This window comes from Hemisphaericaspora subhashii, assembly GCF_019202705.1.
Source record: "Hemisphaericaspora subhashii strain CBS 10753 chromosome Unknown scaffold63, whole genome shotgun sequence".
NCBI lineage: Eukaryota > Fungi > Ascomycota > Pichiomycetes > Serinales > Debaryomycetaceae > Hemisphaericaspora > Hemisphaericaspora subhashii.
This window is the reverse complement of record NW_026057257.1, coordinates 13,233-32,716: the sequence shown is the minus strand read 5'-3', so window position 1 is coordinate 32,716 and position 19,484 is coordinate 13,233. Positions and strand designations below refer to the sequence as shown.

General features: G+C 33.9%; 8 protein-coding genes across 8 annotated transcripts; 4 read left to right on the top strand and 4 right to left on the bottom strand. All coding sequences in view use genetic code 12, as the record gives it.

Annotated features, from left to right (window-relative positions):
* Nucleotides 1-270: 270 nt before the first annotated feature.
* SOD3 (Sod3p) lies at nt 271-966 on the top strand (the record flags this gene model as incomplete). Its single annotated transcript, XM_049405783.1, has 1 exon — nt 271-966. One exon carries the CDS (start codon nt 271-273, stop codon nt 964-966), a length of 696 nt encoding a protein of 231 aa, XP_049264630.1.
* A 618-nt stretch (nt 967-1,584) lies between these two features.
* J8A68_002070 (sugar porter family MFS transporter) lies at nt 1,585-3,165 on the bottom strand (the record flags this gene model as incomplete). Its single annotated transcript, XM_049405782.1, has 1 exon — nt 1,585-3,165. One exon carries the CDS (start codon nt 3,163-3,165, stop codon nt 1,585-1,587), a length of 1,581 nt encoding a protein of 526 aa, XP_049264629.1.
* A 2,369-nt stretch (nt 3,166-5,534) lies between these two features.
* On the bottom strand, nt 5,535-7,109 carry J8A68_002069 (sugar porter family MFS transporter; the record flags this gene model as incomplete). The annotated part of the gene is made up of 1 exon (XM_049405781.1): nt 5,535-7,109. One exon carries the CDS (start codon nt 7,107-7,109, stop codon nt 5,535-5,537), a length of 1,575 nt encoding a protein of 524 aa, XP_049264628.1.
* A 2,605-nt stretch (nt 7,110-9,714) lies between these two features.
* Nucleotides 9,715-10,572, top strand: J8A68_002068 (endo alpha-1,4 polygalactosaminidase; the record flags this gene model as incomplete). The annotated part of the gene is made up of 1 exon (XM_049405780.1): nt 9,715-10,572. The coding sequence occupies one exon, from the start codon at nt 9,715-9,717 to the stop codon at nt 10,570-10,572; it is 858 nt and encodes a 285-aa protein (XP_049264627.1).
* Nucleotides 10,573-10,642: 70 nt separating this feature from the next.
* J8A68_002067 (putative ferric-chelate reductase) lies at nt 10,643-12,469 on the bottom strand (the record flags this gene model as incomplete). Its single annotated transcript, XM_049405779.1, has 1 exon — nt 10,643-12,469. One exon carries the CDS (start codon nt 12,467-12,469, stop codon nt 10,643-10,645), a length of 1,827 nt encoding a protein of 608 aa, XP_049264626.1.
* An 839-nt stretch (nt 12,470-13,308) lies between these two features.
* J8A68_002066 (fluoride transporter) lies at nt 13,309-14,544 on the bottom strand (the record flags this gene model as incomplete). Its single annotated transcript, XM_049405778.1, has 1 exon — nt 13,309-14,544. The coding sequence occupies one exon, from the start codon at nt 14,542-14,544 to the stop codon at nt 13,309-13,311; it is 1,236 nt and encodes a 411-aa protein (XP_049264625.1).
* A 587-nt stretch (nt 14,545-15,131) lies between these two features.
* J8A68_002065 (uncharacterized protein) lies at nt 15,132-18,365 on the top strand (the record flags this gene model as incomplete). Its single annotated transcript, XM_049405776.1, has 1 exon — nt 15,132-18,365. The coding sequence occupies one exon, from the start codon at nt 15,132-15,134 to the stop codon at nt 18,363-18,365; it is 3,234 nt and encodes a 1,077-aa protein (XP_049264624.1).
* Nucleotides 18,366-18,659: 294 nt separating this feature from the next.
* J8A68_002064 (uncharacterized protein) lies at nt 18,660-19,298 on the top strand (the record flags this gene model as incomplete). Its single annotated transcript, XM_049405775.1, has 1 exon — nt 18,660-19,298. The coding sequence occupies one exon, from the start codon at nt 18,660-18,662 to the stop codon at nt 19,296-19,298; it is 639 nt and encodes a 212-aa protein (XP_049264623.1).
* Between the last annotated feature and the right edge of the window lie 186 nt (nt 19,299-19,484).

Here is a 19,484-nt window from a genome sequence, read left to right as displayed (position 1 = left end):
TTATGGTCTTACTTTTGTGTTACTAGAGTGGCACTCTTTTTAATCAATTCAGGTCAAAGTAAGTCCAAGGTTAGACAACAATACGTTGTACCTTATTCTGTACTTTTAGTTTGTTGTGGACATATTGCCATATTCTTGCTCTTAATACTTTCTGTTTACAAATATAAATTGATATGCCAGTAATTATATAGGTCGTCTATAAAAGGATCGATTACGCTACAACCCTGTATAGTCTGACACTCTTATTTACAAGTAAGCACTATATCTACAATGTTAAGTAACACGATATTTTACCTTTTCTTGGTTTTCGTTCAATTGATTCCTCAAGCTGTCTCTCAAAACCTTCCATTTAAAGTTGAGAAAATATCCTTACCAAAATTAGGTTGGGGTTTAGGATCATTAGAACCTTATATTTCAAAGGAAACTAATGTGTTGCACTATTTTAAACATCACCAAGCTTATGTTAATAACTACAATGCTGCTCTTGATAGTTTGGTTGAAGCTGAAGCCAAAGGTGACTACAAGACAATTGTTGAATTGCAATCGGCAATTGCGTTTAATGGGGGTGGTCATATTAATCATTCATTATTTTGGAAGAATTTGGCTCCAGTTTCAGAAGGTGGTGGGGAATTTCCTGATTTGAACTCGGAATTGTCTAAACTTGTTTATAAACAATTTGGTGGATTTGATGAATTAATCAAGTTGACAAATGAGAAGTTGGCCACTATCCAAGGTTCAGGTTGGGCATTTATTGTTAAAAATTTAAGTAATGGTGGGAAGATCGAGGTTGTAACTATCTCCAACCAAGAGGCTTTATTTAAGCCTTTGGTTCCTTTAGTTGCAATTGATGCTTGGGAACATGCCTATTATTTGCAGTATCTTAACTTAAAAGCTGACTATTTTGAAGCCATTTGGAATGTGATCAATTGGAAAGAAGCTGAACGAAGATTTAATGCTGCTAAGTAGGTTGCAATTTACAATTGCACAATCTTATATTTGTTTATCTACTTGCCTCTCTATCTTGCACGACTTTCTCTTCTTGATTTTATCTCTGTACATAAAATTTTAGTTGTGTTTTTTAATATGAATAAATTGAAACCTCATGGGTTTTTATAACTAAGAAAATTTGTTTGTGTCGGGTAACACCTACCATAAAATAATTCAACTATACATTCTTCTATAAGAACCACGATTATTCATCCAACGACTTGACAAGCTTTTATCGTAGTTGGATTATTAATGGCTTAGATTGATCATCCGCAGCAAGCTGATAGTGCCGTCTCTAGCTTCTGGTTTTACCAAAATATATATTATAGTCTGTTTGTTTCCAGAGATGAATTCATGAGCATCACAGTATTGAAAAGGTCAATTAGATTCCTTGTATTGCAAAAGATCCCTTTCTTGGTAATATTTTGCTAATCTGGTTACTCGAATTAACTTCGGAACCAGTTAGCCTACAGGCTTGCGCTACAAAATCCTACGAATATTTACAACATGGTTCGCGTACTGGTATGAGTTACATTTACTATTTAAACTTATAACAAGCTATTAATTGAAAAACTAAGAAAAGTTAATTTGATAATCTTAAGCCGAGTCCATAAGAATTTCAGCTTTACCGTCATCAGACATAGAACTAGGGGAATCTTCTCTGAAGACATGTTCTGAAGGAATGAACCCCTTGGATTTCCAGGCGTTGTCAACTTTCATATATAATTCATCAACTTCTTCCAATGTCAATCCCTTAGTTTCGTACACGAAGAAATAGACGAATAAGAAACCAATAGCATTACAACCACCCCAGATGAAGAAAACTTTAGAGCCTAAATTAGCATTACCTGGACCAGAATCGACCATGTATGGAGTAGCATAACCAATACCGAAGTTCCATAACCAGTTGGAAGCAACACAGAGAGCAATGGATTTTTGTCTAACATTGATGGTATAAGTTTCTGCAACAACTGCCCAGCACAATGGACCCCAAGTAGAAGCGAAGCCTGCGATGAAGATACAAGTGAAAGCAACCAAGCATTGGTTGGCAGCTTGGGAATCTGTCGCAACACCAACAGCCGCAACAATCAATTGAGAGACAGACATCACCACAGAACCAATTAATAATAAGTTTCTTCTACCTACAAATTCAATCAAAGTAATTCCGGGAATAGTCATACCAACATTCACAATATTAGTAGCTAATTGGACAAGGAAAGGATTTTTAATACCCGACTTTTGGAAAAATTGAGTTCCATAATAGAAAATGAAGTTAATACCGGTTAACTGTTGTAAAGCTTGGATTGTGACACCCATAAACAATCTCTTGTGTTGTTTGTTGACATTCTTAAAGACTTGAGACCAGCTCGCTTTACCAAATTGAGATTCGAATTCGAAATTAGCTTTAATGTCCTTGTATTCTTCAATTAAATCAGGGTGATCGGTTGGAAGTTTTCTTAACCTTCTTAAAGAATCTAAAGCTTTGTCTTCGTTGGATTTCGAGACCCAGAATCTTGGAGTTTCTGGCAATAAGAGCATCCCTCCACCTAATATTAACCCCCACAAGAATTGTAAAGCAATTGGTATTCTGTAAGAGCCAGAATCGTTCCTATCAGAAACACCTTTGTTCACACAGGCAGCAATGAATAATCCAATAGTGATTGCAAATTGATATGTGGAAATAACAGCACCTCTGATCCATTTGGGTGTAGTTTCGGCAATATATAGAGGAATAACAGCAGATATCAAACCAACACCTAAACCAGCAATACATCTGCCTGCTACTAACAATGGAATTGCGACGGAGATTGTTTGCAATAAGACACCGAGATTGAAAACAATTAAAGAAGAAATGATTAACGTCCACCTACGACCAATCCTATCAGAAAGGAGTGGGGCCAATAAGGCTCCAAAAAATGTACCAACAGATAAGATAGAAACAATTAGGGAACTTTCACTAGAAGTAAAATTTGGATCAGCAGAATGACTACTTGAAGGGAATTGGTGTTTGACGTAGTCCATAGCTAATATACCCGAGATTGTACCTGTGTCATAGCCGAATATAAACCCACCAAAAGCAGCGAATAGACCGACTAAAATACCTCTGGTCGTTGAGCCAGCTTTCTTTTCACCGAACTTGATAAACTTTTGTAAGAACTTGTTGTCTTCTAAACCCATTTTGATTAGGTCTTGATACTTGTTGTTAGTTGATGAAGAATTGCAAGAATGAGAGTTGAAAATGGAGGGAAATTTTCATCCATTTATATTCTTCAGATTTGTAATTTTTTGAAAATACAACTTTCATTTATGGGGTATATTCTCCGGTTGCCATATAGAAGTATAATGTATATTATTGAGAAGAATCCCACATTTGGTTGAGATACAAAGCCTTTAATTATTTTTCAGAGTTTGCATATTTGATCGGAGAAAATTCTATTGTGTTTTCAGATCTGGGGAAATTTACATTATTATATTACCACATCTCAATTCAGTCAACGAATAAACTTTTTCTTGAGGTAAAAAGAACCAAACCGAGAATTAACTGACCAAATAATGAGAGAAGTAGGAGAAACTATGTCTGAGATAAATTCTAATTGTACTACGGAATCGAATAAGCCTTAAGACATCAATAGCCAACCATCTGAATTTGGCATTTTGATATATCTTTTACCATGCAGGAACATTTTTTTCCGAGGTTTGATAGTGGGGTAGCGATGGTAATAATAAAATCCCCAGAAATTCAACATTATACATCTTATGTGTTAAGTGCAGCCGAGAATATACACCCCCGTAAACCATGCATTAGACTAAAGCCAGAATATGAAAGATTTCTTTGTTAGTTAAGGCGCTTCCAGATTTAAATCTTCAAGGTAAGATTTAAAATAATTCAATACTGCACATAACGCATTATTTTAATTGTGCAATTGTTTTGTGTGGTTGCAAAAAAATATTTTGAGAACTAGATTGGGACTTCCGCTTCCGCAAAACAATTTGATGGATCATTGAACGGAATGGAGATAGAACACCCAATTTTGTGGGACAAAATACACTTGGTGAAGGATTCTTGTGTATCAATAAACAATAGCCGGTTCTTTGTGATATTTTTGAACAAAATTGTGGAGTCTTTTGTGGATTACAAATAGAATCAATACAATAGGGTATATCTATAATTCTTGGTACCACGTCCGTCCGAAATACCACATGTTATAGGAAAATACTCTTGAAATCTAAGTATGAATGTGGAGCATCTATCTAGGGCGATAGAATGTAATTCAACAATTGGCATGGGCCCAGTAAGAAGATAAACATGGACATCTCGAGGGAGTAAATAGGAAAAACCGATAAGAGGTAGAACCTAAACAAATGCTCCGATCAGAAAAGCCTTTACATTTTTTCCACAATAGCAAGCCTCTAAAGATACATAAAAAATAAAATATTCTCCACAAATATAACAATTGAAGAACTTCACGCCAACGCAATGTTTCTCCAATGAGGAATTTAAAGCATCTTCTATGCAGTCAGGGTCATGAACCTCCTCCCAATGTATTCAGGTAATTCACCTTCCGTTTTAAGTCGTTCCGCAACTTAATCGGAATAATCAGAAATTTTGATAAGCCAGATTGGTTTTCATAAGACGCAGAAGGGCAGGCTCAAAGTAAAAGGCAAGTTATTTGGAACAGACTGCGAATGAATGTAATTGAGGAGTAAAATTTGTTGGAATCCTTCTAACATTTGTCGAAACACGAGTAGTTGCTTAGTGTTCTGTTTGTTTGTTCCACGGTTTCCGCTGACGGTCCACGCATTCTGAAATGTGCTTGTTCATCCCCAACTGTAGGAAACCAAATGAAAATTTTAGTGGTTTCATTACAATTCTGCGAAAGCTTCGTTGGTTCCTTCGCTTATTTGCTTCAGGACTGCCTTAGATTTTCTTGTGATTCTGATAGTAAGACTCTCCCATTGACGGTTACTTGATGCAACCAGGATTACTTTGGGATTAGAATCCATGAAGTGGCTGAAAATAAATATTTACTATCAATATCATCTGAGAAATTCAAGGTGAGCATTTCAAAGATGAATCGATTTTGATTAAGTTGCTCTATTGGAGATTCAACACGTGATTATTGGTTAAGATTGTCATTTATGGTTGTCGGTTTTCTATTTTCAATTCAAGGATCTCTTGATATTACATGAAGAATTTACAATTGTTCCTTCGATCTACTTCCATCCTTGAATTCAGGACATGCATACTTGGGAAACTTAATTAGAAGGTGTGGTATGCTTGGTTGTATTAGTTTTCTACGTGCATAGTTGCTTCTCAAAGAAGGAGACCGTGCAATCAAATTTATGAAATAGAAATTGTTCTAAAGTAGTCCGCATTTCTATCTTAAAGTAATCGTGTTCCAAGTATTAATAAGAGCCTACATGTCGTGCTTTTTATTTCTGTTATCGTATGAAAATATAATTATTAAGTAAATATTACAAATATCTGGCTAAACTATAAAATGTAAAGAAATGAAAAAATAAGTGATTTAAATCTAGGTATTCCTCTAAGCAGAGTCCATGAGAACTTCAGCTTTACCTTCATCAGATTCGGAAAGTTCGTCTCTGAAAGCGTGTTCGGTTGGAACGAATCCTTTAGATTTCCAAGCGTTATCAACCTTCAAGTATAATTCATCAACTTGTTCTAAAGTCAATCCCTTAGTTTCATAAACGAAGAAGTATACGAATAAGAAACCAATAACATTACAACCACCCCAGATGAAGAAAACTTTAGAACCTAAATTAGCATTACCTGGACCAGAATCAACCATGTATGGAGTAGCATAACCAATACCGAAGTTCCATAACCAGTTAGAAGCAGTACAAAGGGCAATAGACTTTTGTCTGACGTTAAGAGCATAAGTTTCTGCAACAACAGCCCAACATAATGGACCCCAGGTAGCAGCGAAACCAGCGATGAAAATACAAGTGAAAGCAACTAAACATTGGTTAGCAGCCTTGGAATCAGTAGCAACACCGACAACGGCCACAATCAATTGAGAGACAGCCATAACAACGGACCCACCTAATAATAAGTTTCTTCTACCTAATAATTCAATTAATGCAATACCTGGGACAGTCATACCGACATTGACAATATTAGTAGCTAATTGAATAAGGAAAGGGTTTTTAATACCTGATCTTTGGAAGAATTGAGTACCGTAGTAGAAGATAAAGTTAATACCAGTCAATTGTTGTAAAGCTTGAATGACAACACCCATGAATAATCTCTTGTGTTGTTTGTTAACGTTCTTGAAAACTTGACCCCAAGTAGCAGAACCATATCGAGATTCAAATTCGAAATTAGCTTTAATGTCTTTGTATTCTTCAATTAAATCTGGATGATCGATTGGAAGTTTTCTTAATCTTCTTAAAGAATCTAAAGCTTTGTCATGGTTAGATGTGGAGACCCAGAATCTTGGAGTTTCTGGTAATAAAAGCATACCTCCACCTAAGATGATAGCCCATAAGAATTGTAAACCAATTGGGATTCTGTAAGATCCCGAATCTTCTCTATCAGAAACACCTTTGTTAACACAGGAAGCAATGAATAAACCGATAGTAATAGCAAATTGATATGATGAGACAACAGCACCTCTAATCCATTTAGGAGTGGTTTCCGCAATATATAATGGGATAACAGCAGAAATTAAACCAACACCTAAACCAGCAATACATCTACCGACGACCAATAAAGGAATTGAGGTAGAAATAGTTTGTAATAAAACACCGAGATTGAAAACGATTAAAGTAGAAAGGATCAATGTCCATCTACGACCAATTCTATCAGAAAGAAGTGGGGCGATTAAAGCACCAAAGAAAGTACCAGCCGATAAAATTGAGACAATAAGGGAACTTTCACTTGAGGTGAATTCTGGATTAGCTGAATTTCTACTAGCTGGGAAATGGTGTTTGACATAGTCCATAGCCAATATACCAGAAATGGTACCTGTGTCATAACCGAATAAGAAACCACCAAAAGCGGCAAATAAACCAACTAAAATACCTCTGGTAGTTGAACCAGCTTTCTTTTCTCCGAAATTAATAAATCTTTGTAAGAATTTGCTATCTTCTAAACCCATGTTGAGTATGAATGTGTTTGTTTGTGATAATATAGAAAGGAAAGATAGAATTGAGTTTTCCAAAACGAAGGGAAACTGGTGTCTATTTATATTCTTCAAATTGAACTTAAAGTTTCGTAATAGAAAAAGTTTTTCCTGGGTTGCAAAAAGAAATATAGGTGAAACGGAAAAAAATTTCGCAAAATATCTCGATTTTTTTTTACAGGTTTTGCATATTTTTTAATTCCTTTTCGGAGAAAATTAAACTCGTCTTGCATTGCTGTTTCAATCGGAGAAAATTTTTATTTTTTACATTCACCACATTTGAAACTTGACCATACATTTCCATGAAAAAATAATTGCTGTGGTTTATTGAGGAATTGCATATTTTTTAAAGATTTTCCCTTGTAGGGTAAACAAAAAAATTAATTCACTGAGTTACAAAACTCACCGAAATAGAATAGAAAACAAATTTAATATTTCAAGATCAACATGTACTGAAAGCACAACCTCAAAGTTAATAAGAGCCTTGAAATAATAAAGTTTTTGGAAAGGTTTATCCAACCTATTAAGATCTTACGATTTGACAAAACGAATTCTGATTTTTTTGGTTTCTTTCGAAAAAATATATTTTTTCCGGGGAGGCTAAATAATATTCATGGCGGGGTCAAAAAAAATAATTAAAAATTCCGAGAAATAACCCAATTTTCCAGACAATAGACTAACGATGTCGAGAAAAAAGACACAATACAATTAATTCAAGATTGATTTGTCGGGAAATGTTGTTGTTCGTAAGTGTAGAACTTGCATTGTTCTTAGATTTTGAGAGTCAGCAATACGTAACCCTTCAGTTATCAACCAGATAGTGAGAGAGATAAAAAAAGAAATTGTTAAGTAGTGTTCAGCGCTACTCTGTAAAAACAGTACGTAAGGCGCTTAAGGGTGTGAAATTATTCCGGTCACCCACCAATCAAAAAATATTAAGCCGCCCGGAAATTCTTCTAATTACCACGGAACAATGAATACGTAATTCAAGAAAGAAAAAATAAATATAATCTGCACTTTGAATTTTTAACAGCAATTTTTTTTTTGGATTTTCACGTAAACAAAAAAAAGTGGAGGTGGTGGCTTTGGTTCAGAAAATGTTCTATTCTTTGTTCTGGGGGGGGGAAACCCTGTAGCGTCGTTAAATAAGCCCAGTGGATAATTCTTTTTAAAAAGAAAAGAATAATATCATTACTTTCGATATTAAATTTCTTATACTATTATTCTCGGAAATGCGATTGTCGAAGTGCATCCATGGGCAGAGGAAATTTAACTTTTGTTTCACAAACCAAAAAAACAATTAGAAACCCAACATGTTGTTGTTGGTTTTGGGATATTTTTTATTAATGCGGAGAAACTAAATTTAGATTGCCATTGCAAGAAAAAAGGAAAAACTTTTACACAAATTATCCGACCACAGGGTAAAAAATAATTCAAACAATGTGACAAAAAATGTTCCATAAAAAAATAAAATTGTCCCCACAACAACAATGTCTCAAGCCCCATACTCCAATAAAAAATTACAGGTTACACAATGTTGCCTTTCACGTAATTAATCCATTTGATTCTTCCCTAACCATTTCGTCAGATTTCCACCAATAGAAATTTTCCTCCTCTTTTTGATCAAAGGAGAAAGCGAATCTGAATTTTTTGGCAAACAATCAAAACCACCCCCTCCTTATCCCCATCCTCCAAATCGTCAATAATTGTCTATTTGTGTTCAATTTTCTCGAAAAAACAATTCAGTTTTTTTAGGGTATTTTGACCCTATTTCTATTTTATTGTACAGGCTAATGTCCAACCGAAAATAAGGAATACATGTTGTAGTAAGTGGACTCTTTGTATAATTCTAAATTTAGATCATCCAGAGAATAATCAATAACAACAAGCATAAAGGCTGAAAATAGAATTATCTACAAGATCAGATAATGTAATAGGACATATACATATGGATATGTGCATGCGCTTACGCAGCCAAATGCCTTGTCGGAGAAAAAGAAAAAACTCCAAAGAAGAAATTCTAAGACAGAAATTAAAATCATGAGATAAAAGAATTTATTTCGAGTAAAAGAAATAGATGTACAGTTATTTGCATCATTGTATGATATGAGTCTGTGGGTGTATTGTGTGTTATCAGAGATGAAGGCACACGTCATAGATAACGGGTGGGTTGATCCAATGGTAATCTGCAGAGCAGGATAAGAAAACCCAAAGACCACGCCCTAACTCCCCTCCCTCCCCCTCCTTCCTAAAGTTTATTTAATTATAAAAATACTACATGGGAACATTTATAAATTCAATTATCCCACCAATTATTATTCATCCCAACTAAACTTGTTTATTGAGATTGTTTAGTATCTGCATCAATTGCGCTATTGTTTTTTCACAGGTAGCTTCGGATTAAAAGCTTCTTCAAGCAACCAAATTTGGATGCCATTGTCCTAGATTTGGAGTGGAGGCTGAGCTAGGGGCGCAATTTTCCCCAAGGAAAGAAAACGCTACATGTTCTTATAAGAATAATGATATTCGCTAATTAACACTCAGACGACCCTTTGTTGGGTCTCTGTATTTGCTCAACAAGATGATGATTTCCGTTAAGATTTTACTTTGTCTTTTATCAATTTGTTGTTCTGTTGGGTTGGGTCTAAGTTTGGGTCTTGGCATTGAGCCGGAGAAACGAGAATCAAAATCAAAATGGAAACCAAAAATAGGAAGTTCTTGGGATTATCAACTCTCTAATCCACTCAAACAAAAACAAATCTCCAAATCAATTGACAATTACGGAATTGATTTATTTGACAACTCCAAGAAATCAATTACCAACCTCCAAAAGCAAGAAAATAAAAAAATCATTTGTTATTTCTCAGCTGGTAGTTATGAAAATTGGCGACCTGATAAATCCGAATTCGTCAAAAGTGATCTTGGTAAGAATATGGATGGATGGCCCGGTGAGAAATGGTTGAACATTAGATCTAAAAACGTCAGGAAAATAATGGAGGCGAGAATCAAATTAGCTAGTGAAAAAGGATGTGATGCAATTGATCCCGATAATATAAATGGGTATGAAAATGATACCGGATTCAAATTAACAAAACAAGATGCGGTTGATTATGTTAAATTTTTATCGGGCGTTGCTAATAAATATGGACTTTCAATGGGATTAAAAAATGGTGGTGAAATTGCTAAACTGGTGATCAATGAGGTAGAATTTTGTATTCAAGAGCAATGTGGTCAATATTCTGAATGTGAAATGTATCAAATATTTATAAAGAATAGCAAGCCAGTTTTCCATGTGGAATATCCCAAGGGAGATAAAAATACGAACAAAAATGTATCAGAGAAAACTTATAAGAAGTATTGTGGATTTAAAGATACAAAGGGGTTTTCTACGATTTTAAAGAATTTAGATTTAGATGAATGGATCCAAATTTGCAAGTGATTTCTTTGAGGTTTTCATAAATAATTAAAATAAATAAGCTATGGACTAATATACACGATTATTACAGAAATTACCAGCCGAAAGATTCGGTATGCAAGTAAATTTCTTCAACATTAGATGCGAGAATATCATTGTTGAAAACCAAAGATTGTAATTTCGACACCGAATTACTTACTTCTTCTTTCATAGAATCACTACCAGAAGAAATGAAAATATTCCTTCTTGACAAAGTATGACCTAAACTTGTAATAACTTCTGGAATTGAAGGCTTCTTGTAGGTAATGGAAAATTCGTGTATCGAACCAACAGTACTATTTGGATCATCACTGGAGTCTATTTCACAACAAAGCTTTTCTTCAGTTTTATTATCATCAACAACTTTGGCCTTCTCAGCATCTTCTTCGCTAACATAAATCTGAATATTGATAGCGTCACCAGCCAATTTTTGACATTGAAGTAATTCATCTCTAATCCAATCGATATGTTCTTCTTTTCTTATAATCCAAACAAAATTAATATACTCGGTGACAAAAGGTTTACTATCTTTGCTGAGCTTGGAAATATGATTTGCCAAATAGGTTAAGAATGGAATGATTGCAGTCACCCCACTCCCAGATCCAATTAACACCACTCTTTCGAAACCAGTAACATCTCTAAATGTACCTCCATATGGACCATCAATGAATACTTTCTTCTTGGTTGTGATATGTTGATCTAATTCAAGATAATGGGCTCTAGTTAACCCCTTCCGAGGGACAATAATGAACTTCATTTCTGAATTTGATTCATTGCTGCTCATGGACGCAATTGAAAAAGGATGATTATCAAGGATTCTACCACCCACAAATCTTAAAAAACAATGTTGCCCCGGAGTCCAAGTATAGCCCTTTGTGTTTGCAATTGTGACTTCATAGACATTTTCACCAAGTTTACGAAGTACAGCATCTCGAGAACGTAAAAACATTGAAGTTGGTTTAAAACAAGTCTTCATTAAGATACGATATAAGATTTGCGTGGCCCAGAATCCTAATGCTCCCCACATGTAATTATCAGCTCCTAAGGATTTATTAATATGCCAAATCAAGGTTCCAAAATAAGCAATACCAAACATCCAATGAGAATGTAAAAAGAATTCATATACATGTTTTCTTACCCATGATTTTGATAATGTACATAATAACCCAAGGAATATTAATGGAGGAATCCCGGAATAATATTCAAATTGAGTTTGAAAATTCAGAAACAAATGACTATTCCCCCCTTCTCTTAAATCTTGATATAAGAACGGAATTGTATGAATTAATGATAACACAAACGCTGCAACACCAACAAATTGATGATAAACATTTAATTTTTCATAACTCATACCAGTCAACAACGTAATTGCATTTGATTTCCCGGCCAAAACATAAATAAACGGGGTTAATGCCGTAGCCATTAATCCTGCCCTAACTGCCAATGGAGGAGATCCAAATCCACGACATTCACGATACCAGAAATGGGGCACTAAACAATAACATAATAAATATAATGACGTAAATGAAACGTATAAGGACCCACCAACTGAATTAGGTAATGATGTGAAGAAACGAATTCTGGCTGGGACTTGTTTATATCCAATAAAACGACAATAAGATATCAAGACATCAACAATTGAAGTAGCAACATTAGATGTTTGTCTGTTCTTATATCTATAATCTCTAAATCTATAATATAGGTGCTTAACAAAAGCAACAAAAATGGTTGCAACTCCAAAATAGGCAGTATATAAAGCATAATCAGCTTGTGCTGCCCATTTTACAGCTGCTTGCAGTTGACTACCTAGAGTCATGTATTCTTGTTCCATTGAATCTTTAATACAATCCAATCCTTGATATATAACATCTCGTTTATCCATTGTTAAAAATAATACCTGTCAATATGTAATGGTGGTTATTAAGAAACTAAGAAATGTGAAAAAAATAGGTACAATTAAGAAACCCCTGTTTAATTATTGGGTAAAGGGAAAGAAAGAACGAATCTCCATGTCTTTAAATATAAAATGAGATGGTCTTACTGTAGCGATGCATTGAATGTTATGAGCAAATTGAATCCTTCTTAAATTGGTAGAATAAAATTTGCTCACTGTTAACCAAACAGAACAATGAAATTTTTTACCAAATTATTATTAATGGAAAATTATTTTATCTTTTACGAAATTACACAAACATAAAGTGAAACATTGAAAGAATAAATCACACTTCATCTCTTATTGTGTTAATTATTATTGCGCGTCCTTTAATTGGAAGGGCGCCGCGACTCTGACGGAATAGATTTCCAATTGGGTAAGTATTGACATGCTGCATAAATCTTGACAGCCGTGCCTAAAGTTTTCTTCTTGGCAAAGAGCTATGACTGTGATCAAGCGGGTTTATAATCCATCTCTTGTATCTACTATCAGCACGCCTCTTCCCCCCTCCCTATTAATCGATTAATTTTTTTGTAAGATCGACTTAAAATTGACTCAATTATTTTCCAATCTTACATCTCGTAATTTGAGCATATTAAGTTTAACTTAAATTGGAATTCAATTATAACTCAAAGATAACCTTTATAAATCTGATTTGTAATCTTAATTACATGTGCCGGTTCAACTTTGAGGAGAGAGAGGGGATCTTTATCAAATTAATATAACTTCTATTTGTTTAAAATAAATATCTACTTATTACTTACTATATTTGTATAAATATAATTTGCTCAACTGCAATAAGGAACAGTTAATCCAATTGACCAATTATATGCACCCAAAGTTAATATTGTCATAATAAAACTAAGCATTATCGAATAAACACCATATCTATAACCATCAATTGTATTTAACCCAAATAATTCAACTACAAATGTACTAACTGTAGTTAATGCACCACAGAATCCATCTTCTAACCCCATCAAAACATGACATCCAATAACACTAGTAACTATTCTACCATTATCTGGTAATTTACCTCTTCCTACAAGATTGAATATCGCTAATAATAAACTACCACTTACATTAGCAGTAAATGTTCCTAATGGGAAATTTGTCATTTTTGAATTCAAATATTTTGACAAATAAAATCTTAATACTGCTCCAAATGGAGCAAATAACATTGCGAATGTCCAACTTCTCCATCCACCTTCACTTTTAACTCCTAATAATACACATATAATAATTACAAGACTAACCGCAATCCCTATCGATATCCGTTCCAATATTTTATATTGTTTTAAACTAAGTGGAACAATATATCTATCGGCAACAGACAGCATATGTTTACCCATATGAAATCCCATTATTGACAACCCAAATTGGGCCAACATTACTGCTAAAAATTCCATTATTCCATATGCAGCATTTGGATAATTGAAATTAACCCCAATTTCAGTATCTGCAGCTTTATTAAATGCTTCTAACATCACAGAAGAAAATGACAGAACCGTCCCACAAAATCCAGTAGTAATCCCAGTATAAACCGGTATGGAACCCTTGTTGGGATATATCTTTTCATGTTTATCCAATAACGTGAACCATAATTCTTCACCATCTATTGCAAGTCCCATAACTACACACGCAGCAAAATTCGCCCAAACAACTCCGGAAAGATATGATCCACTATATGATGTCAAATTAGTTAACCCTTTTCTTACAAGTACACCCCATATAGCCCCATGAACAATATTGAATATAATTGGAATATATTTCTTGGTTTTTACAACGATTGGAAATTCTCGAAATTCTTTAACATTAAACCCTTCTGGTAATGCATGGACAACATTTTCGGCATTTATATCCGCAATCTCCCCTTCGATTGTTCTTCTTCTTTGTAATCTGGTTTCTTCCAAACTTAAACGTCTAGTTAGACCAGGTAAGGATGATGCATCGTTTTCTTCGAGACTTGCATGTCGAGAATAAGAAGATGGGAATGGTGATCTAAAATTATTGTATTGACTCATTTTATCTCTTATAGTCTGTTATTATGAGCAGTATTGGGTGTTTGTACCCTTGGCAATATACATAGGAATAAATGTTGTTTGATCTATTTTTAAGTTTGTTGAATAAGAAGGCTTGGAATCAGTCATTAATTGATGATGTACAAAATTTGATGGCCGGGTAATAATACTTTACAAATGATAAGGTTTTTCCCCACGGCATTTAATTAATTATACAGTTTTCTGTGATGTAATAGGTGAGGCTTTAAATAGTATGAGTAATTCATAGTCAATCCATAACCATATAAGATTATTTGAAAAGAATAGTGTCATTTACTTATAATTATTAAAAATTTAAACATTTAATAATTTATGAACTGAATGAAACCATGTCTTGTGCAAGTGAGGCAGAAGATTTAGATTTTGTGTCTGATTATTATTTTAATTTTTGTCTGTCTTAATTTTATAGGGTAGCACGAGGGTTAATTAATGTTCAAGTTTCACATTTCTACCAACCAAAATTTTTACAACCAATTCAACTAACATTCACACACATTATCTCTCTTCTATTTGGCTTTGTTTTAGGATAGGACTACTAAGGCAACTATCAGATGTTATGGATATCGCTATTATGGACATTGTTATTGCTGGCCATAGCATTCTGTCATGATTCAGCTATGTCTCCCCCAGCTGCTAATATTGCCACTATTGTTGCTGTCACTGTTGCTGCCACTTCTAGTATTGAACCAACCCCAACCCCATCTACCATAGTTGATATACTATCTTCACAACCACAATATTCGTACTTCTTGCGACATCTTCAAAGACAAGGAATGATACCAAAATTGAATTCTTTAGTTAATATTACTTTATTAGCACCAATAAATCTGGCATTTATTGATAATCAAATTGAATGTAATTTAAATCAAAATCAATTATTAAGATATATTGTTAATCAGAAATTTAGAATTGGTCATTTAGATAAACATCAAGTAATATTTGATACATTATATGAATTAAATGGGAAACCTTATCCTATAAGTATCACCCCTGATTTTGAAACTTATGAATATGTTGTTGATGATATAGCTCATATTGTTGATGGCGATGTATATGCTAAACATCAACATTCATTCATACAAGGTATTGATAAAATGTTACCTATGAAACCTAGTCTATGTCAAGTCTTGTTGAATAATGATCAAGATTCCGATTTTTCGTTTATTAAAAAGTTATTTAAACTGTTGTTTGAAGATGACGATGATGATGACGATGATGATGATTCAGGTATGTTCGAGATTATTAGACATAACAACGCTGGTAATATATTAAAAGGAGGCAAAAAGAAAAAGAAGAACAAGAAGAAGAATCATAGTCCTACTAAAGAACCACCTTTACCCAAATCATGTGAAGAATATCTTTCGGGATTCCAAACTATATTTGTACCTACTGATTCATTTGTCGAAAACAGTTTAACTGAATTACAAATGAAGTATTACTCATCAAGCTATTTTGATGATAATACTCCAAACTATTTCACTACTGAAGAAGCCGAGAAAGAGATTAAACAAGACATTGTCAAATTATTGGATAATTTATTAATTAAAGATTTAATCGCAGGAGTAAATGGTACCAATTCAACTCGTGATACAAAAGCAGGAAATAAATTGAAAATCAATTTAGATAATTCAAGTCATATCATTGTCAACAAAAAAATCAAAAGCACTTCATCTCAAGTATTATCCAATGGAGTCATTCATACTTTTGGATTTCAAATTGGGTCATTCTTTGAAGATTTACATATTACTCCAGTGGAAATAATCCCTCGGAAAGCCCTTTATGCTATGCATTTTAGTAATTTTGTTAAAGAATTAGATTTCAGATCACTTGATAATTTAGTTGATGGATCGCTGGAAAAGCAGACTTTGTTTATCGATATCGCACTGAGAGACGATATTGACGACGAGGAGGATGACGCTGACGACAAGGTTAATTTCTTGGCCACACTTAAATTTAGTTCAAAACAAGAATTATTATATCAATTTGCCAATGAACCCATCCCGGCCCCATCAAAGGATCATATGCATAGATTATATACTTCTAAATTATGTTCCAAAAAGAAACTAGGTGGATGTTTTAAATTGAAATTTTCAAGTTCAACAACAAAAGGAATTCAAAAAGTTACAATTAATGATGACACCGAAATCATCCATGGTCCAATCAACATCGGAAATGATACCATACTTTATATAGCCAATGGAGAAGTCTCTCCTCCATCGAATTTCAAACATGCTTTGGGTGATTTAATCTCAAGTGGATCGATTCATCGTCATAGAGATACGATTCAAATTGATGAACAAGGATGTCTTAAGACATTGGCATATCTTGGTCAATTTAATTTGATGACTTTGGAAGATAATGGAGAAGGATATACAGTGTTCTTACCTTGTGGTTATAAGAGATTCAATTCTCAACTGAAGGCTACTGCGCCAGGAATATGGGGGGAACTTGGATTGGTATTGGATTATTTGGAAGCAAATCCGAAATTATTTCAACTGGTTTTAAGAGCAAATTTCCTTGAAGATGATATTTATTCCGATTTTGGATTGTATGAAAAGCAACATCGAAGAACACTTAAGAATTTGAATGGAAATAATGTTGTTGTTGAAGGAGGTATGGGACTGAATATTAATGATACTGTTAATATATTAAAGTATAATAAGAGTGAAATCCCAATTCCATTAAATTCAGATGTATTATTTAGTCAAGGAGTTATTCATGTCATAAACGAACTATTACTTCCTGATCAATTTTCAATTCCATTAGAAGGATTGATTCAAGCAACTATGGATTCAAATTTCCCCAATCATTCATTTGATGAATTATTGAAAATTTTCCCCAAAATCAGACATTCTTTAGGACTTGATGGATCTGGTAAAAAACTGACATATTCATTATTAATACCAACCCCGGAATCAATAAAAGATTTTAATATAACTACTTCATTCAAAGATCTTTTAAATTTTATAGAATTCCATATGATTCCAAATGAAGAACTTTCCAAAGTTTTGAATTGTATAAATGGACAGGGAAACCAGAATCATCACAACAACGATACAAATGACACTATTATTAAAACCAATTTGACACAAGCTGGTTTAACCTGTAATCATATACCTGAAAGTCGAAAGACATTCTTGCAATTTCATAAAATTGAAAATTCATCCCCCGCATCATTAAAATCATATAATAAAGATCAACAAGTAAGACTTATATCACATGGATGTACATCCATGTATAAAGGCGATAACAATACCGAAAACCTTTCATGTGTTTTCTTGATTGAGAAACCATTGAATTTGGAATGGGTAAATGGTCCAAATAAAGGTGGTGATGATTTCCTTCATATTCATATCGGATTTATAAGTGTCGGGGTTGGAATTATACTTGGATTGATTCTATTTGGTGGGGTAATGTTAAGTTTTATATTCTGTTTAGGTGGTGGACTTGGAAGAAGAAAGAATAAGAATGATACAAATCAGATATTATTCCCGAGACCAGATTCTGGATTCATGAGCGTTTTGACTGATGATGATAATGAGTTCTATCCTTATGACGGAGGTTATGAAACTGACGTTGATGGGTTGAGAGTAGAAAGTGAACCATTGTTGCCAACATTTGTCAAGAAGAAGAAGAAAATAAGGCGAAAGGATTATGGATCTACCAATACAATGCCACTGAATTTGAGAACCAATTCTAGTAATATTATACCTAGAAGTATTAATATTAATAAGAATTCAAGCAATAGAGATCGAAATATTCCTCCTGGTTATTCTCAATTCTAAGGACAAATATTTAACTTATATAATTTAATAAAATCAATTTTAGACTTTTCATATTTAACCTTTATTGCAACATGAATTTGGTTTGTAGCCATTAACCAATTGCTTGAATATTATGATGACCGGGTAACAGTTTGTTTTTCTAAAGTTGAAAAATCTTTTGTTTCGTCCTTCGCTCTCTTAACAATTACGACCCTTTGAGTGTGAGATTGAAAAAAACATCGAATAGTAGGATTTGTTTCAATCACTTTAGAAGTCACTCAAATTATACATTATATTGAATAGTAAAGTGGAAAAATGTCTGATCAAGTTCCAATTGAAAATCAACAAGAAGTGCCCGAAGATGCCCAAATGGAAGAATCACAACCAAGTGAACATCCTTCCCCTGAAGTTAACATAATAGTCAATGGTGATGAGGATATTACTGCAAGAATGCAAGAAATGGAAAGAGAAGCACAACGATTAAGAGAGCTTAATGCCCAACTAAGTCAAGAAACTGCGGGAACAGAAGCGGGTCATCCAACTGATGAAGAAAAGAGAGATGTTGATTCTAGATCTATTTATATTGGTAATGTAGATTATGCATCTACTCCATTAGAATTACAACAACACTTTTCTGGTGCTGGCGTTGTTAATAGAGTTACTATTTTAATGAATAAATTTACTGGACAACCTAAAGGATTTGCGTATTTAGAATTTGCCGATACAGATTCGGTTGATAAAGCCGTTGCAACCCTTGATGGTTCTATGTTTAGAGAACGTCAACTTAAAGTGAGTGCCAAGAGAACTAATATACCTGGAATCAGTATTCCTCGTGGTGGGTTCAGAGGTGGTAGAGGTGGTAGAGGTGGCAGAGGATCATTTAGAGGTGGGCCACGAGGTAGAGGAAGAGGTAGAGGAGGTTTCCGGGGAGGTCCAAGATTCACACCGTATTAGAAACTGGGGGGTTATTTAAATAGGAATAGACATTCTATTAATTGATATATATATATATTCAACCCTTTCCTTGGTATTTGTATTATTAGCATAAATAAAAAATCTCATTTGTTGGATAATTTCCACCTTTGAATTAATAGAAAGTGACACGGCACAACGTCAGTCTATTTAGTAACGATAGGATAG